The sequence below is a fragment of the Perna viridis genome, chromosome 6 (assembly GCF_037379345.1).
Source record: "Perna viridis isolate PV_CMFRI_1.1 ecotype Kerala chromosome 6, ASM3737934v1, whole genome shotgun sequence".
NCBI lineage: Eukaryota > Metazoa > Mollusca > Bivalvia > Mytilida > Mytilidae > Perna > Perna viridis.
This window is the reverse complement of record NC_142450.1, coordinates 21,298,432-21,316,261: the sequence shown is the minus strand read 5'-3', so window position 1 is coordinate 21,316,261 and position 17,830 is coordinate 21,298,432. Positions and strand designations below refer to the sequence as shown.

The 17,830-nt window shown below is 32.9% G+C and overlaps 2 protein-coding genes across 2 annotated transcripts; both read right to left on the bottom strand.

Annotated features, from left to right (window-relative positions):
- Positions 1-3,670: 3,670 nt before the first annotated feature.
- On the bottom strand, positions 3,671-17,772 carry LOC148614045 (uncharacterized). The gene is made up of 5 exons (XM_088587837.1): positions 17,614-17,772; positions 9,911-9,948; positions 8,602-8,795; positions 7,394-7,507; positions 3,671-4,964 (listed from the first exon to the last, which is right to left on the bottom strand). The coding sequence occupies exons 1-5, from the start codon at positions 17,646-17,648 to the stop codon at positions 4,098-4,100; spliced, it is 1,248 nt and encodes a 415-aa protein (XP_088443963.1). The 5' UTR covers positions 17,649-17,772; the 3' UTR covers positions 3,671-4,097.
- On the bottom strand, positions 14,662-17,525 carry LOC148614046 (uncharacterized). Its single transcript, XM_088586247.1, has 2 exons — positions 16,671-17,525; positions 14,662-15,529 (listed from the first exon to the last, which is right to left on the bottom strand). Exons 1-2 carry the CDS (start codon positions 16,988-16,990, stop codon positions 14,662-14,664), a joined length of 1,188 nt encoding a protein of 395 aa, XP_088442373.1. The 5' UTR covers positions 16,991-17,525.
- Positions 17,773-17,830: the final 58 nt, after the last annotated feature.

The window sequence follows — 17,830 nt, the reverse complement described above, 5'->3', positions numbered from 1 at the left end:
TTTCTATTGTCTAAGGAAAGTTTGTCCTGTATTATTTTGTGCTGATGTATCTGATATTCTGAACTACAAGTTCCATACTCATGCAATGGTAAAGTTGATAATTGTTGTGATGCCTTGATCTAGCAGAGCCAAATATACCAAAACCTGTCTAAACCAAGCCCTGAATTACCTTGGAATCTGTACAAACCTTCAAGAATGTGTCTATGCAAATACCAGGCAGTGGGTGGCACATGACAAATATTGATTAAAAAAAAGTATCTACTATTTCAGATCTATTTTTCCGGGACAATAAGTTGACTGTAAATGAAAATTGTACCAGGTGTCATACCATAAACAGAGCTGGGATTTAGTTGTAGGGTTATGACTTATTAAGATTTATGGGCCAGAAGCCAGCAGTTTCCAGTTGTATATACATGTACATGATAACTTGAGTAAAAGGAAACAGATCTTTTTGAAAGTCCTATTTCCCCATAGAAATTTGGATTAATTTTGAAAGTTGTAACTAGAACCATTCAGGAATTAAGGGCCAAAAAGGGCCACTTTGATCCTGATCAAATGTCTTATCACAATCTAACTTCAAAACTGTATAATGCGCGTGTCCATAATTGCTCCAACTGTTCAGGGTTTGACTTCGTTGGTTGTATCGAATTGTGTGCTGCATTTTATTTTATTGTGTTATATTCTTTTTATTTTCAAGGATATTGCTTGAGCAGTGGCTGTCCTTTATTTCACTCTAAACTTCATCTTCAAGTACATTGTAAACCTAATGTAAATGTACATGTTGTCAAAGGTGAAATCATTCAGTTTAAATTGGGTGTAGAATTTTAAAACAGCTTCCAAAGACTTTATTAACTTCAGTGGATAGGATTGATGCATAATTTTTACTGTACTGATTAATACTTGTATTCAAAACAACTATGTTCATGTTCTTATAACTACAATCACCTGACCTGACAAAAATATTTGATAACACCCTCTGCATGTTTCAGTTAAACCTGTAGCTTTATTTATAACTTGTATTCAGAGAAAAAAAATCATAAATATGTCTGTACTTTGATCATTAAACTTGAATTCAATTAAAAAAATCTACTCTGCACAAAAAAAAAAAAAAAAAAGAATTTGACACTTTAAACAACTATAATTGCAAAGTATGATTGCATTAGTCAAAAGCATGCTCAAAGTATACTCAATATGTGATAAATAAATGAAATATGATATTAATGTACTTAAATTGTAACAAGGAAAATGTCAGTTAAATTATTGTTAAAATTGAGTAAAATCTATTTAGTTTGTAATTGTATTCAACTTCTGCAAAATATGATGTTGTATGGATAGTTTTTCATTTACCAGTAGCCAATACCGTTTTAAAAATAAATTTGATTTAAAAAACAAAAATAACACATATGTTAAAGCAACACGCATGGGGTAATTTATGGGTTGAAATATCATACATGTACATGTACTTTTTTTTAAATTGTGTATATTGCTTTGAAATACTGATATTGAAATTCACATAAGGTTTCTGTCTTCAAGTGGCATGGAAGAAAATCAATGCAATGCCCCACATAACATTTTTAAAGGGAGATATCTATGATTTTGCCAACTCATTCTATTGGTCTTGTATTCTTTGTCCCATAGGCTTCTATAGTATACCTTAAATTTTCCTGATTTTTAAAATAATAGACCAGGAGTTTCAATCTAACTTTTGACCAATTTCAACTAAGGAAATGTAAAAAATAATTTTTAGGTCCATTTAAGAAAAAAAAAAAGGCACAAACTTTGGTACTCCAGGACAGGTCGAACTAAAAATACTTTTTTTCTACTTTCACTTTGAGTTCATAAAATAGACCCCTTTTCTGAAGCATTATTTTTCATAAAAATACTGTTTTCCCTCCAATACAAGTTATTTGTTTCATAGCTTGATATTTACCCTGTACTTTTGATGAAAAATGATAGTCATTTGCCAAGAAACAAAAACAGGAAAAGGCAAAAAGGAAGCCCACTAAATTTTTTAGCCTCCATGTTTTGACGTACACCCACTCAGGAATATGTTATACATGTACTAGACCGATACCAATTACAACTTTCACCTCCATTATCTTATAACATAAAAAGCATAACTTAATATTCATTGCCCATTTAATCAAAAAAAGTCTCGAGCAAAAATGCATGTGGCAGTGGAGATAACTGCAATGAAATTCAAACAGATGGATGAGGTGATTCTAATTTATACCAGCCACTTGCTGAGTGGGAGTATAGAGAATAATTGGATGTTGAACAGAGGCAAGAATTAGGGATTAAGAAAAGGAATTCAGGGATAAAATGTGAGGGATTATTCTTTTTGGGGTTTTTGATCCTTAAGGATAAAAATACCTTATGTTGCCGGTCCATCACTGGAGCTTCCATGCTATTTCTGAACACTATGCGAAGATATAGTCCAAATGTAATTCCTTTTATATCATTCAATACCTGTTTTATAACCAGTATGTTTCTTGCACTTATTTAGCTCAATAATATTCTATTATTTCTGCAAATAACATTAAGATTTAATCTTCATATCAACTGACTATTTGAGTAACTCCTTTTTGGCCTTGAAAGATAATTAGTAATAAATTTGTATTCAGGGAATTAAGTCCTTGCAGTAATGTGGCAAGAAGTATAAAATGTGTTAAGAATGTTCCATCTAACACACTTATTAGTCAAATTCTCCGTCCTATCTTTAATATTTTACTATCATTAAACAGGGAGTGAAGAGCAGAGATTTTAACCAAGTAAAATTGGTAGGAAAATTCAAATTGATAAAAGTGTCTAGTTTTGGAAATCTTCTGTTCATCAAAGAAATTAATTTCTTAAGCTGAAATTGGTTTTATTGGAGTATAATTACAGTATAGGATAAATAGTCTGTTAATATAGTTTTTAAATGTAAATGTACATTAACTTTTGGACAGGTTTAAAAATTTGGGAAAAGAGTGAAATAGAACAAAACTTGTAAATGTAAGGTTGGATCAGTAGTATGGATTGACCTTCAGTTTATACATATTAGGGGGAAAAAGCAACTCTTAATAATATGTAAAATGCAAATGTAAGATCACAGTTTCATTTTACATCAGGTAATCTTTTGAAATTTTGTTCATGCTACAATGTCACAAGAATCAAAAACCTTTAGTGCTAACAGCACTTTGATTTAAATTGAGACAGGAATTAGGGGTTATGAAAAAGGAATTCATGGGTAGAATATGAGGGATCTTTTTTTTCAATTTAGTGAGGGAAGTGGAAACTGCTATATCATCCCCAAAATAATTGATTTCTAAGGTTTAATGATTGTATACATGTATGATTAACATGCTCTTACCTTTCAAAAGCATTATTTAAAAAATAAAGCCAGCATGAATTCAGACCAGTCAAATATATTAGCCTTACTTGCCCAAATCATTGTTGTAGGTGTATAATATGTGTGTAAGTTGAAATCTGACAATGTGTTCTAGTATTTCAAAACATATCTGTCAAATGTATATTAATATTGTCAACCCCCCCCCCCTTGTCAATTTCATACAAAATTTTGGCAAAAATGAGAAAAAAATAGCCTTAAACCCCTGATTTCAAAATTTATGGATCCACCCTGTAGGCATTTGTGATTCACAGTAATAAAATAAACTTAGAACTACTAAAACATGAAACTATAATTTTTATATTTATGTATATATGTATGTCTACAAATGGCACATATTTATAAGTCTTAAAACATAAAAAAAAATCAGAACAATACTAAAATTATTTTTAAGCATTCCTGTTATCAGAGGATACAAGACTAAAACAAAATAATAGAGGTACTAGCCTAACCTACATACAACTTAAGATGAAGCCTGAAAAATTACCTGTGTTTCTGCTAATCCAATCTACCCCAATTTTTTGTGCGTACCTTAAAATTTTTTTGGTCATTTTTTTTTTAAGTAATATTGAAGTCTGAATGTGTCTACAAAACAAACCAGTCAAAAAACTTGAAAAAAAAAATTATGCCTAAAGACTGACTCTATTTTTTAAGAGCATGTTAGCAGATACACTAATTGTTTTTTCTTTGCCCAAATAGTGACACTTTCTTAAATGGTATATTCAGTTTGAAAAGTTTCATTTTCATACAAATGATCCTTAGCATAAAGAACATTACAAGTCAACACAGGTTTTTCAGAGGCGTCATGTATGTACACAGTAAATTTAGAAATGCTACAGTTTGGTCCTATCCTTGTGACTAAATTCCTTCCCCCTGGCACTTTACAATCTAGGTCATCCACCAGGTGGAGTAGTAGTTCTTTGATCAACCCGCCATGGCTAACAACAAGGACATCTGCCAAACTGGGTGGAAAACTGTCCACATCATCAAAACTACTATTTCGACCTGAGCTTATGCTAGAAATGCTTGGAAGCCTGTGGTTTTTTAATGGAGATACTGAAACATTTGGACAGCAACCATATGGCACAGTTTCATGTCCAGTAGAGGAGAACATAAAATTAGTAGTTGGGATACCGTTACTTTCAAGGTCTTGATTGCTATTATCAGTTTGGCTGCCATACCCTGAGCTGTTTGAGTCTGAACTAAGAAAGGGCTTAAAGTCATTGTTATAATTCACACTGGCTTCCACTGATTCAGTGGAACTTAAGATGCTATTATTAGAATCTGTAAGAGAAGAACGATCAGCCTCATGTCTTCGTCTTTTTTCGTCACTCACAAAGTTCTTTACAGAATTAGTACTAATGTAATTATTCTCAACTGCACAACCACCACAAAAAGACTGACTTCTTTGAGAAAAAACTTGCTGTCTATATTTCTGTGTAGCGTGTCTCCCTAGACTTCCACCATGTCGCCTTTTAATTGATCCAGGTGTATAATCTATGTCATCCTTCTCTTTCACAAAGGCAACAAGTTGCTGGCAGAGATCAGCAAAAAATGACTTGGCCCTTTCTTTTATCTAAAAAAAAAAAAACTATCTCAAGAAGTTTTCACAAAACTAAACTGTATTCATCTGCAATTAGAAAAAAGAATTATTGGCTTTAAAGTCAGTTTAGAGTATAGAGTCAGACTCTTTCCCTTAGATTAATTATACTGGCAGGATCAGTTTACTGAGGAAGCTTACCATACCAGAGCAGCTGGTCCATGCTCACAGTTTTTAGTGTAGTGCATATTGCTTATTTATCTTTGTTTTTAGGTGTGTGTTATTTGGTCGTTTGGTTTTTGTTGTTCGAGTCTTTTTTGTCTAGTCGTTATCCCTAGACTACACTCTTTTTTATTACAAGTTCCCTTCATTTGCCTATAATTCTTATCATGACATTCTTCATGCTTATAGCCGTTTTTGATTGGTCGAGAATGTTGTTGCCAGAAAGTTCAAACATGCATAAACTTCACCAGATCGTTCATACAAACATGAATACCAGTCAACTTGAAACCAATATGGCAGTCTTGTAGTTCGAAAGAGTGTGGCAACCAACTGAACGGCAAAATATAGCCGTAAGAATAGTTTATTACATGCTTATTGATTTTACCGCGCAAGTTTGTTTACAGAGAGTAATTTTCAGCTCGGGGAAAGAAACTTATAACTGAAGTCTGACTGAACCCTTGAAAACACCTTGTTGTAATTTTCCTTCTTCCTTGTATTTCCTTAATAATTATATTCCTGTTGAATTGTTTACATCTCATATTTTTCAATGCCAACTATCACTTTATCCATGCCGCCTTCACTGTCTTTGTGCAGCCGATGTGTAAATATTCAACTGAACTCCCATATGTGTGCAAAGGAATGTGTGTGTATTGAAGCGTAAACATAAACACAGTGTATCAATATAACCGACTGAGACTCAGAGGGTAACTTTGACTGTCAGATAGAATTATAAGGATTGACCAGCTATTTTCAGTCGTTCATGTATGTATGAAGGGATTTCTCCACTCCAAAACATTACATGAACGGCTTTTGGGAGCTCCGAGATCTATTCATACATGCATGAACAACCGAAAATAGCTGTTCAATCCTATAAAATACAGTTCTTGAATGGTATAAACTTTTAATTTTTACTCAACAGTCATTTGCCCATTCCAACAGAAAAATGGCCATTCTTCATACATATTGATTTCCAGGGATTTGGATTAAAATTTTGAGAACTGGCTTTTTCTTAGAGCAATCAGAATTTCAACAGACTGTCCTGAATTTTCATTATATCAATTTCTTATTTTAGTTTTATTTCTATCATTTCATAAATATATTAATCTATAAGTTAGGTAGCAATCTCTCGGTCCTTGTCTAGTCAATTACCTTAGGAAGTTCATCAAATGAATGTCGTTCAATCTAGTATTTTGCATTTGCACTGATTTGCATTACACTTGTGCCAATTTCCCCCCTTCAAATTACAGTTGAATGAAGTGAATTTTCAATATATTTTCTTTCTTTATTTTATTCATCAATACAAGTACATACATTTTCCGTTTGCCAGTTATGTACATATTATTTTTATTTTCTTAAATAATATATCATAATACACATGTATTATTTATCTTATACTATGTCATATATTTCATAATCATGTATATAACTGTCGTCCCCTGCTCACCACAGACACAGTTCATTTCAGGATTTATCGAGTATACCTTCTAGATATACTAGATGTAACCTTTTTTACCTGTAAATCGGTACTAATGAAAAATAACAAAATCAACAGAAGTTAAACAAGAGTCTCACAGGAGCCTGAATCGCTCACCTGGTTGAATTTTGCCTTTCAAGGGCAATAAATTAAACAAGAAGTTGTCCAACAATTTTGACTCAAGAAGACTTTGATAGGACTTACAATAAGGATCATTTCAGCAATTGAAAGTTTCTATCAATTATCAAGATATTGGCCGAAAAATGTAAAAAAAAACAAAGAAAAAAAAAACTGTTATTTTTCCCTTTCAAGGGCAACAACTCTTACAAGGAGTCTTCTGACAACTTTTATCCTTGAATACTTTTGTAGTCCTAATAAGTATCCTTTCAGCTACTGAAAGGATTTAGCTAACCCTAACGGCTTTGGAGATATGTGTGAAAAACTACTGTCTGACCCCTATGTTCTATTTTTAGTAATGGTGGCCATGTTTTTTGATGAATCAAAAATTCCCACTACAGTTCTATGCAAAATACACCAAGGAACATTCTTACTAAGTTTGGTTCCAATTAATCAAGTAGTGTCAGAAGAGAAGAGTTTTGAAAAATTGTTAACGACAACGACGACAGATGCCAAGTGATGGCAATAGCTCACATGGCTTTCGGTAAGGTGAGCTAAAAATGAAATTGGTGTAAGTGAAAGAATGGAAATTTATGAAATACACTCATTTAATGATTTCCCTGAAGTTACTTATACTGCTTGCTGTAAATACCTGTTCTAAACTTTCCCCACCTGGTGGGGTGTAACTGTGTATAGGCTGTTGTTTTGCTGATCTGGCTGCTTCAATATACACCTTACAACTCTTTCCTTCATATATTCCTAACTTCTATTAAAAAAAGAAAGTTAAACACATAACAAGCAGGAAATTTTCCTATTAATTCATAATCATTTTATTCAATATTTTCACACACACAAAAAAAATGTTCTATTGCAAAGAAAGTTGCCTTCCTATCAGACAGATTTAAATATCAATCTTGTCGACTGTATGTTAAACTACCTAAGGAACTTCATAAGGTAATGGTCACTGAATCAAGGGAAAACAAGCTATAAAGTTAGGCAAAAAAATATAATAATTTTGTTTCCTGCTAACAAAGAAAAAAATGAGTCAATGACAGAAATGGCTGAATTTCGTTAAACAGGAAGTAGATGTTTGACAGGCCTGAAATCGGATCCAAAGACATGTGACTTGTACTTGATGCTAGACACCAATTATCAAGAGGCTGCAGTTAGTAGTTGCTGAGAAAAGCGTTCAAAAAAAATTTGCCCATCCACCGACCAACATTCACCATACTATCACCTGATTTTCACAATGTGAACTTGACCAAAAATAGGGTAGGTAGAGTAGGTAAGGAAATTATTTTATTTTTTAAAAACATTTTACATTGAGTTAATGGAGAAACATCCACATTGACTGTGCTTGTGCTAAAATGTTTAGGGTACTCACAATAAAAATAGGGTAGGTAAGTTAGCAGGAAACAGACAATTTTTTGCCTTAATGGTTCTGCTCGCTGTAATTGATTCAAATACCATCCATTGCTTATTATTTTTATTTTTGCTTTAATTCTTAGTCAATCATTGATAATCTTACCATATATAAAAGTACTAAAGTTTACAAATACATGTTCATCTTTACAATAAAAATACATGGTCATCTTGAATATACATGTACATGTTTTTGGTCATAATTGGGTAAAACTGTTCAAATTGAAAAAAATAAAAACACAGTGAAACCTGTCTAAACCAAACCTTACATAATCTGAATACATATCATAAACAGATACTTTTTAAAGTCCCTTTATATCACTTAAAATGTATGTTGAAAAATAGTAAATTGAAAACCTGTCAATATTGAATCATCTCCAAAGTCCAAAAATAGTTAGGTTTAGGTAGGTTTCACAGTGACTGTAAACATGTATATACTCTTTCTCTTAGGCGTTTGTCTTTGGTGATATCAGTGGTTTTTGATCTGTTGACACTGACAATAGCTTGTGCTGTTTGGTTAGCCCTTGACAGATCACTGGTGAAAACATGGGTAAATGATTCATTCTCAAGTCTTTGTCCAACAAGTTCTGCCTGCTTCAAACCAACATCAGACAAAGGTATGTCCTCCTGACCTAAAATACAACATTAAACATAAGTATGTCAATAGTAACTTATGGGTCAGGACTAGCTAATATTGATAAATTCTAAATATCTGTTAAGAAAAAAAAATTGTAAAACTGTAGTCCAGGGTTGATTAAACTTTTCAGCAAATTCCAATACTACCTAAAAATCCACTGAGCCCCGTGCAGGTCCAGGTGTTAAAAGAATAGGCCTGCAGCAGCACTAAGCTTGTTATAAAAGGCGACTAAATAGTGCTCAGAAACCTAGCCGGGACTAGGCTCTCTGCCTACAGAGCAACTGGGATGTGTGCCCCAGGTTGTGGAATGGGGTACCCCTGGCGTGTTACATGCTGGGGTTGTCAGGCTATAATACCGAAAACCTGACCGCAAACCATAGTGGTGCACCGTGTTGGGAAAGATGCCACGTTCCTCACACGTTAAAGAACCCTGCTGTGGTATTCGATAGGAGTAGGAACCTTTGTGCTCTGCCACAGGAGGCTAAATTGCCCGATATTACCCATCCCTTCTCTTTTCTAGTGGCAATCAAAATTTTTCAACCCTATTATCTTTGTGTCCTATCCCTTTTTTTCATTTCAGTTCATCATCATTTCATGTTCATTTTTATCATCCATTTTATGTTCATCGTCTGAATAGAGCTGAAATATGGCTGCTCGGACGTTAAACCCCAACAATCAATCAATCAAAAATCCACTGATTTCCATCAAATCCCAGAATTTCCTATTGCATCTTCTACTTTGAATGTCTGATTGGTCCAAATTCAATGGAGGAAGGATTTAAGATCTATTTTTTAAAATTAAATAAAATTAACTCTTTAACTTACATGTACATGTATATTGATCATGATAATTCATATACCGGTACTGTAGCAAAACAGGCACAGTGGTGGATTTTATTAGTGCACTCAACACAACTCAGTTAAAATTGAGAGAAAACAATTTTAAAAATCTTCAAATTATCCCAAATCATTTTCACTTCTCTCTGCTTGTCTTTTTCACCCACATCCTAACTTTAAAAGCTAGAATTGTCCTTGTTGTATTTAAAAACAAATACTTCATTGCATATACATTTGTACTGTAAACATTTTTAGAACACATAGATGTACATACCTTGCATAATTTTCTGTCTGTTGTACAAAGTCTCTCCACTGAAAGTACATGATAAATCATTGACATTAAATGTAAACAGTTAAAAAAAAATCCTAGATTCTAATTTAACTTTTCTGAAAATTTTGGTCAGGGGACAAATTTTATTTTTTATTTTTCCTAGAGAAAATAACTATTACTCATACTGAGAAAAACAAGCATTTTTTTTTAAATTTGGTAAACCATAAGGCATAGAAACATACACGTAAGACTTTCATCATTTATCCTGAGCACAGGGAATAGATCCCACTATCAAATTTGCAGTCCAACTAGTATGAACACAAAAAGGGTGAACCCAGTTTTGGGGGTGCCTTACTTCTTCTCAATTTTTTAAAAATAAAATCGAAGATAATTTTGGAAAACCAGAAGGGCCCCTGTATAAATATTTAATGCTCTGCAATCACTTAACATAGGATGAAATTAACAAACACAGGTATCACCATCAAATAACAAAATACATGTAAATTAAAACAAGGATTTACACTATTCAGTTTATTAAATGTGAACAATGTTCATGACGTTCTTAATAGTCGTATTGCTGCGGATAAGTCTGACAATATGTCCTTAACAAATCAGGTGTTTCCATCGGGAAACTGTATATTGTTGAGGCAAACCAGATGAGCGAACGCTTCACCTGTAAAGGCTCCTTGTTCACCAATTCCACTGTCACAATAAATTTGTACATCTGATAACAAAAATACCAGACTTTTAATTTTGGGTTATACATTTAAATACTTTTGAAAGCTGAAAATCAAATTTTGAAAAACATTTTAAAAAAATCATTGATTCCAGCCTAACCATCATAAAAGATTCCAGATTACAGCTGCTCATTTAATAGTTTGTCAGAAGAAATACGACTATATCTCCCCGTCTTAATTGACCTACGCTGGCTACCAATTAAATTCCACTGTCAGTTTAAAATTTTAGTATATGTGTTTAAATTGCTCAATGGAATAGCTCCAGCGTACCTCCAAGACCTGTTGACTATGTATAAGCCATCTAGATTGTTGCAATCTGAAAATACTATTAGACTTCAGACCCCAAGAGTAAAAGCTAAAACATACATGTATATTTTGACATGGCAGCTTCCAGCTTGTGAAACAATCTTCCAAATGATTTGAGGATTTTAGATACTGTAGAAAATTTTAAGTCACTGCTAAAAACTTATTTATTTTGGCAGGCCTATCATGACTTTTTATGAACCTTAAAGTATATCAGTAATTAATTCTATAATCATGAGTTTTCATAAAATTTTACTAGCATATCAGTGAAATAATTTTATACAAATGACATAACATTTTGTACTTTTAAGCTGAAGCAATAGTTTTCAATCATTTTTATTCAAATGTAACAATTTTTATTTTTTAGGTCATTTTGTGTCCTATGGCGTTTTCCCACACTGTATAGCAACTTTTCTTAATTCAAAAATTTATTTCATTGTAAGAATTAGTAGAGCTTCCTTTGTTTTAAATTTTATACATTGATGTTGTTCACTTTCTTTTCTTTTTATTTTCAATTTTTTTAGAGTAAATTTTGTTGTTAATATTTTGGTAGCGTCTAAAATGTGCAACCCATACCCATACCAGCACCAACTTTTCCCTGTACCCAAATATTGTTTTGCTAAAATATACATTCTTATGGTATGTTTATAACTGACAATTGCATGAGATGTGGAAAAGTCCATTTCAATTAATTTCTAATAAAAAAATGATGTATATTTTTCTACTATTTCTTGTTTGATCGGTTTTCTGAAGTCAAAAGGTCTAAAATGTGTAACAGCAAGTTACTGTACTCAACTATTTATTGACTATTTCACAATTTCCTGTCTGAATTTTACATTTATCTAAAATTATTAAGAGGTTAAAACTTCACCTTTAGACTTTAGATAAAGTTTTGAAAGGTTTGATAGTGTTTTAAAAAAAGAAGTGATTGAGTTTGAATTTCGTACCGTACCAAATGTCAATCCCTATACCTGCGAAGAATGGGTATGATTTTCCAGAATGAAAAACAAAATCTCATAAACAGAGTCTGAAGTGATCTTAATTTATCGTCAATGAAAATTTAGATAATATCATGTTGTTTAATGTCAAATATGCAATAAATTAGTACAGATAACAAAAAATACCAGTACGGAAATTTCGCGTTACACATTTTAGAACTTTGGAATACAGAAAATCGAATAAAATCTATTTTTCTTTACATTCATTTTAAAAATCATTAATTCCAGCCTAACCATCATGTCATTTTGTAAATGTGTACCAAATTTCTGCTGGAAATATCAAGTAATAATGAAGAAATTGGCAAAGTAATATTTGGGTATGGGGAAAAGTTGGTACTGGTTACAATATTAGACCATACCTAATATTTTCTAACATTATGTAGTATTTAATTTTTATATTGTAAAATGCTTAGAGTAATTGTGATTAGATAATGTGGTACATGTATATAAATACTGTAATTAATAATAATAACATCATTTTGTAAATGTGTACAAATTTTCGGCTTGAAATGTGAGGTACTTATGTACTAAATGGCAAATGAGTATTTGGGTCTACGTGTATATTTACACACAATAAAATTTTCAAGAGACGGGTATGCCAATGCAGAGGTGAAATGTAGCAGATCTATTTATAGCAGACTGCAGAATCTTGACTGGCTTGATAATTTAAAAAGTTCTATACTCGGCGTCACATAAATAACATACTGTTAAAATTTGAATGAAAATATTTTCTACGACTTTATTGAGACCTACCGTCGTTTAAATTGTCTTAAATGACTTGCTCATTCGTTTAGCCAAACGGCTTCTCCCTGAACACTGAATCGTTAAATTCCGGTCAGATTTTAATTCTAGGTGCCAATATTTACATTGTAAAAAGTCGGCCATGTTTACAGTGATCGGGTTGCTAGGAGATGTTGTTTACGTTTAAATGGTTTGTCCAAAAACCGAAGAACCCAGAATGCATTTCGGCGTTATTTCGGATATCTCGGATTTATTTTACGCGAACAACGTACAATACCGAGAAGTTAATCAAGCAGACGATTGTCACCGGAGTTCGACGGGAACTTACGCACTTCGTTTGTAAACAAATCGTCCCGTAGAAACCAACATGGCGGATATTAGTATGGGATTTTCCCGTAAGGATTTGTTACGCATGATTTAAGCTAAAAGCGACTTGTTCAGGGAGAAGCCGTTTGGCTAAACGAATGAGCAAGTCATTTAAGACAATTTAAACGACGGTAGGTGTCAATAAAGTCGTAGAAAATATTTTTATTCAAATTTTAACAGTATGTTATTTATGTGACGCCGAGTATAGACTAGTTTGTTGACGGGTAACACGAATCACCGGAATGCCCCGTAATCACCGAAATGCCCCTACAAATCACCGGAATGCCCATTGAAATCACCGAAATGCCCCTTCAAATGACTTTACATGATGAATTTCATAAAGATTAATGCTTAAAATTTTCATAAATGCATAATTCCTACCATAATTAAATATTTTAATTTTAAAGTGTTGTTTCTCGAAGCGTCAATTAGTTCAAAGAGCGATAACTCTTGGAGATAAAGACTATGTTGCGCAATCTCTAGTAATTACCAGTAATCAGGTGGAAACTCAATATGATTTATACTTCATAGACTTTAATTGATAACTAAATGCTGAAATTAGTTCATAATATTTATTTATTGGTACACAGTCAATAATATGTCAGCAAAGCAGATAGCAAATTCTTACAAAACACAGAATATATGAAGCTACTATTAAAAAAATGTAAGGATTAACACATCATAAAAATATAAATGATAATAAGCATGTAAAATCATTCAGCAACTATTTAAGAAGCGTCTCAGGCATATGACATATAGCTACTATTTTAAATCACATAACATGATTAAAATTCATCTGATTGATAATAAAGACGATAATATAATATATAATATAATACAAACAAACAATAAACTGAAAAAAATAATTTAGATGTCCATGCGAAGAGGTTTAATAGTAACAGTGGAGTCCTACCCATTTCTGGGCATCTCAACAACAAGATACGGCGTACGCACTGTTAATATCAAACAGCTGAACATTCACTTAGCTGAACATTTACTTTGTTTTCGTTTTTTTGAATGTCTTTGTCCTCTCGTTAATTTTTCGTTTGTGCTGACCAATCTTTTTGCCTAGTGACCTGGGCTGAACTACAGTCATTTTACCGTCCGTAGAAGTAACAGTCATTTTGTCTTTGGGAATAAATTGTCTTAAACGCTTGTAGTGTCTGTCACGCTCCTCTGTCGTTTTTGATACCCAAACAGTCCTTGTCACCCCAAAGTGTTCGTAGGTCTTTGCAAGCCTAAACTGTCCTGTGCCAACGATTGCCTTCCTAATGTCTTTAAATTGGGCCTCTATGAGAGTTGTCAGGATGTTGACAAGGTCTAAGAGGGGTTTCGATTTCCAATTTATAGCTTGCTTTAAGATGTGATTGAGAGATTCTGAATTATTGTTAGTCCATGCCTATTAACCACATGTCCGTCCTCATTCCGTCTGTCTTTCTTTGAGTCGTTTAATTTTTTGTCATAAACCTGTCGTTTGCTTGTTGGCCCACTTAATTCGTCGTATTTAATGGAGAGTTTGTTATAAACCTCGGTTGGTTTGCCGTTTTTAAGTAAATCGGACATTTCGTTCATAACAAAGGCGGGCGTTCGGACATACTCTGTTTTTCTTTTAGAATTTCCATGTGGGGCCAAACCAGGAAAATTGCCTAAATACTCGACTACTGCAATATCGTTTGAATTCTCGCCGTTTAACCATGAAACCCTTTTTTTGTAGGAGGAGTCTAATTTGATCTGCAACATTTGGAAGTGACTGATCTACATTGTCTAATTCTGAATTAGCATACGACTCATCAAGTGTGACAACAGAACATGGTTCCTCAGTTACCAAACTAATCAGGGGTACAAAATGATTGGGAGAAAATGAATGACCTGAAAAAATCATTTGTGTCCACATGAGAGTAACAATCGGTTGTTCAGATACATTTACACTCCTACCAACTACTTTCCTCGTATGAGGTTCTGACACAAACTCTGCTAACAACTGAGGTGGGTAGTATGACCTGATGGGTTTGCCTAGTGCAGCACTTAATGCATACATGTGCATCATACTAGAATATGCGTTAATTTTGAGAGAGTCAATTATAATGTCTTTGTATGTACCGGGCACGATTCTGTTGTCTTTGACAAGGTCGATGTGCTTTCGGTGCGCGGTATCGTAGAACTGTGGATGGGTCAGGATCTCAATGGACGAAAGTAACCTTAACAGTACATGGAAGGACTCAGTCCCAGTTAGAGCTTTTGACACAGATCTGTACATACAGTTACCATCACCTACAGTCTTTGCTGGGAACACACTAGAAAGCAGAACAGGATGATACATCCTTAAAATGTCAACAGACACAGAGTCGATTGTTAAATGAGCTTTATTTATTTCGGTCGGTTCAGGAAGTTTCACACCGTAAGTCTCAAGTAACAAGGATTCAGATGTCGCAGCCGCTTTCACTACACTGGGTTTGCTGTCTAAAACCGCCAAGAGCCTAAAATAAAACGATTGAAATGTATTAAACAGATAATCTCAAAAATCACTTTGAACGAATTTGTAATGATTATATTAACCGTATGGCTCAATTATATGAAGCCATCTTTTGCGTAATGTTCTCCTTACGGTAGGTATTAACACCCCACTGCAAACAGAATGTTGACATCTATTATCTTTAAGGAATCACTAATTCGGTGTTTGTATTGAAAATTTTTATTAAAAAAAACCTAATCTCTCAAAATTTAAAATCAGGAATAATAAACATTTAAATACACGTCTATGAACACATCGCTTTTTTTTTTTCTTAAAGTTAAAAATAATTTTTATCACATTATATGCATCGTACAGTTATTCTAATTTGTGATTTTCTGAACTCTACTCATAGAAAATGATTGTTGATAATTAGTCGGCTTTGCATCTTGCTCAATCTAAGCCGGGTAATTACCGTTAAACTAATAATTTGACATTTAGCTGAACATAACTCATCAATTATTCATCTAAAATCAGACACTCTGAGTGAATATTACTCATAGCAATTAGTTATGAATCTGTATATAAATTCCAAAAAAAAGATTTCATTGCCATTCCTCCTTCTGTTCAATTTATTTACGTTTCTGAAATACTACCTAGAGGAAAATTCAAGTATTCGGTGGAGTTAACGATTGAACGATTCAATTCACAAAAGAAGAAAATAAATAAGAAACTGCAAAACTTTGCCAATGCTTCAGTGATATCTATGAAGAAAATAAAGTACCCAGAAGACTACATCAGAGATTGTGTGCATTTGAATGATAGTGGACAAAAAAAACTTTTTTTCAACTTTAGAACAGTGGTTTTGTCGACAAGATTTGGACATGTTTAATGCGGAAAGTTACTTTCTAAATAAACTTGTATACTCACAATATTTTATCTAGTTGATAACATGAACAGTGATGTTAAACTTGAGATTTAAAATAAATCGTTTTTTACATTTATGTCTTCAGCATTTTAAATTTACAAACTGAATAGACTTTATGCTTTAAAGCTATGTACAGTGTAATTCTCCGTGGGGAAAAATTCAGTATGGTACTAATTATGATAGACTTGATAAATAAATATATGAACCCGGATTTAAAAAAAATATATAAATGAAATTTTACCTTTGCAAGGATTTCTGCAGGTCAAACTCGCCATTCACAAAGCAGCATTTGCGGCAGAGGAAGGTCAGCATGGGTTGCGACCATGACTTGAGCTGCACATCGGACATGGGTACACATTGAACATGCAACCATCGGGTGCACAAATTACATTGTATGGTGCCTTCACCACATTCATTTTTGCATTCAGTGCAGGGGTATAACCCAGCCATACTGAATATCAGAATGTGGTATGATTGTAGAACATAAATATATTTAACCTTATATACATTTTTATTTTTTAATGATGAGAAGCGGAAGATCAAATACAAGTTTAAGATCATAAAAAAACTAGTGTCAACAATTATTGTCTCTTCATTAGAAATTAACTAATTAAGATTGCATTTTGGTGATAATTATTAAATTCTCAGATCTGATTTATAATTAGCTTGTATAATTATGTAAATGACCCTTGAACGACGAGCGGTAGAACTTATTATCGGCAAGATTAAAAAAAGGGCAATTTTTCAATTGTCCTTTTTTACAAAAAATAAATAAATTATTATTTGTTATACAACTGATTGGCAAATAATTTATTAAACAGATAAAAACTTGCATCGTTTTCTGTATGTAATCGGTTATTATGCAGAGTACATTCATGTTTCAATAAGCGAGAGTTATCTTTCTTTGATGCTAATATTTATTTCTTTCAATAAAAAATCTTCGTGTAAAAATATCAAAATTTTATTATGTAGATATACCTCATAACATCTCATAGAATCAATATTTATAAAATTTTAATAGTTTTACAACAAAATAAGGGGCATTTCGGTGGCATTCCGGTGATTTGTAGGGGCATTTCGGTGATTACGGGTCATTCCGGTGATTCGTAGTACCGTTTGTTGACCAAAGTGTTTCAGTGAAAACTGTTCAGACACAGCCGAAAGAGCAAATGTATTTCACTTACTGTCTCACAAATGTTATTGTAAACACAACCATCATGCAAGCCTTTGAAAAAAGTGAATATTAATTTCAACTGAATACATCTGATTCTTCACATTTTTAACTCCAAGGGACTTTCCAGACAGTTTGACAGACAGGACGTAATTTGTCAACCGGCATTTGATTGGTTAAATAAAAATAACAAACTAATCAGAAAGAAGGTAATAAATGCACCGACATTT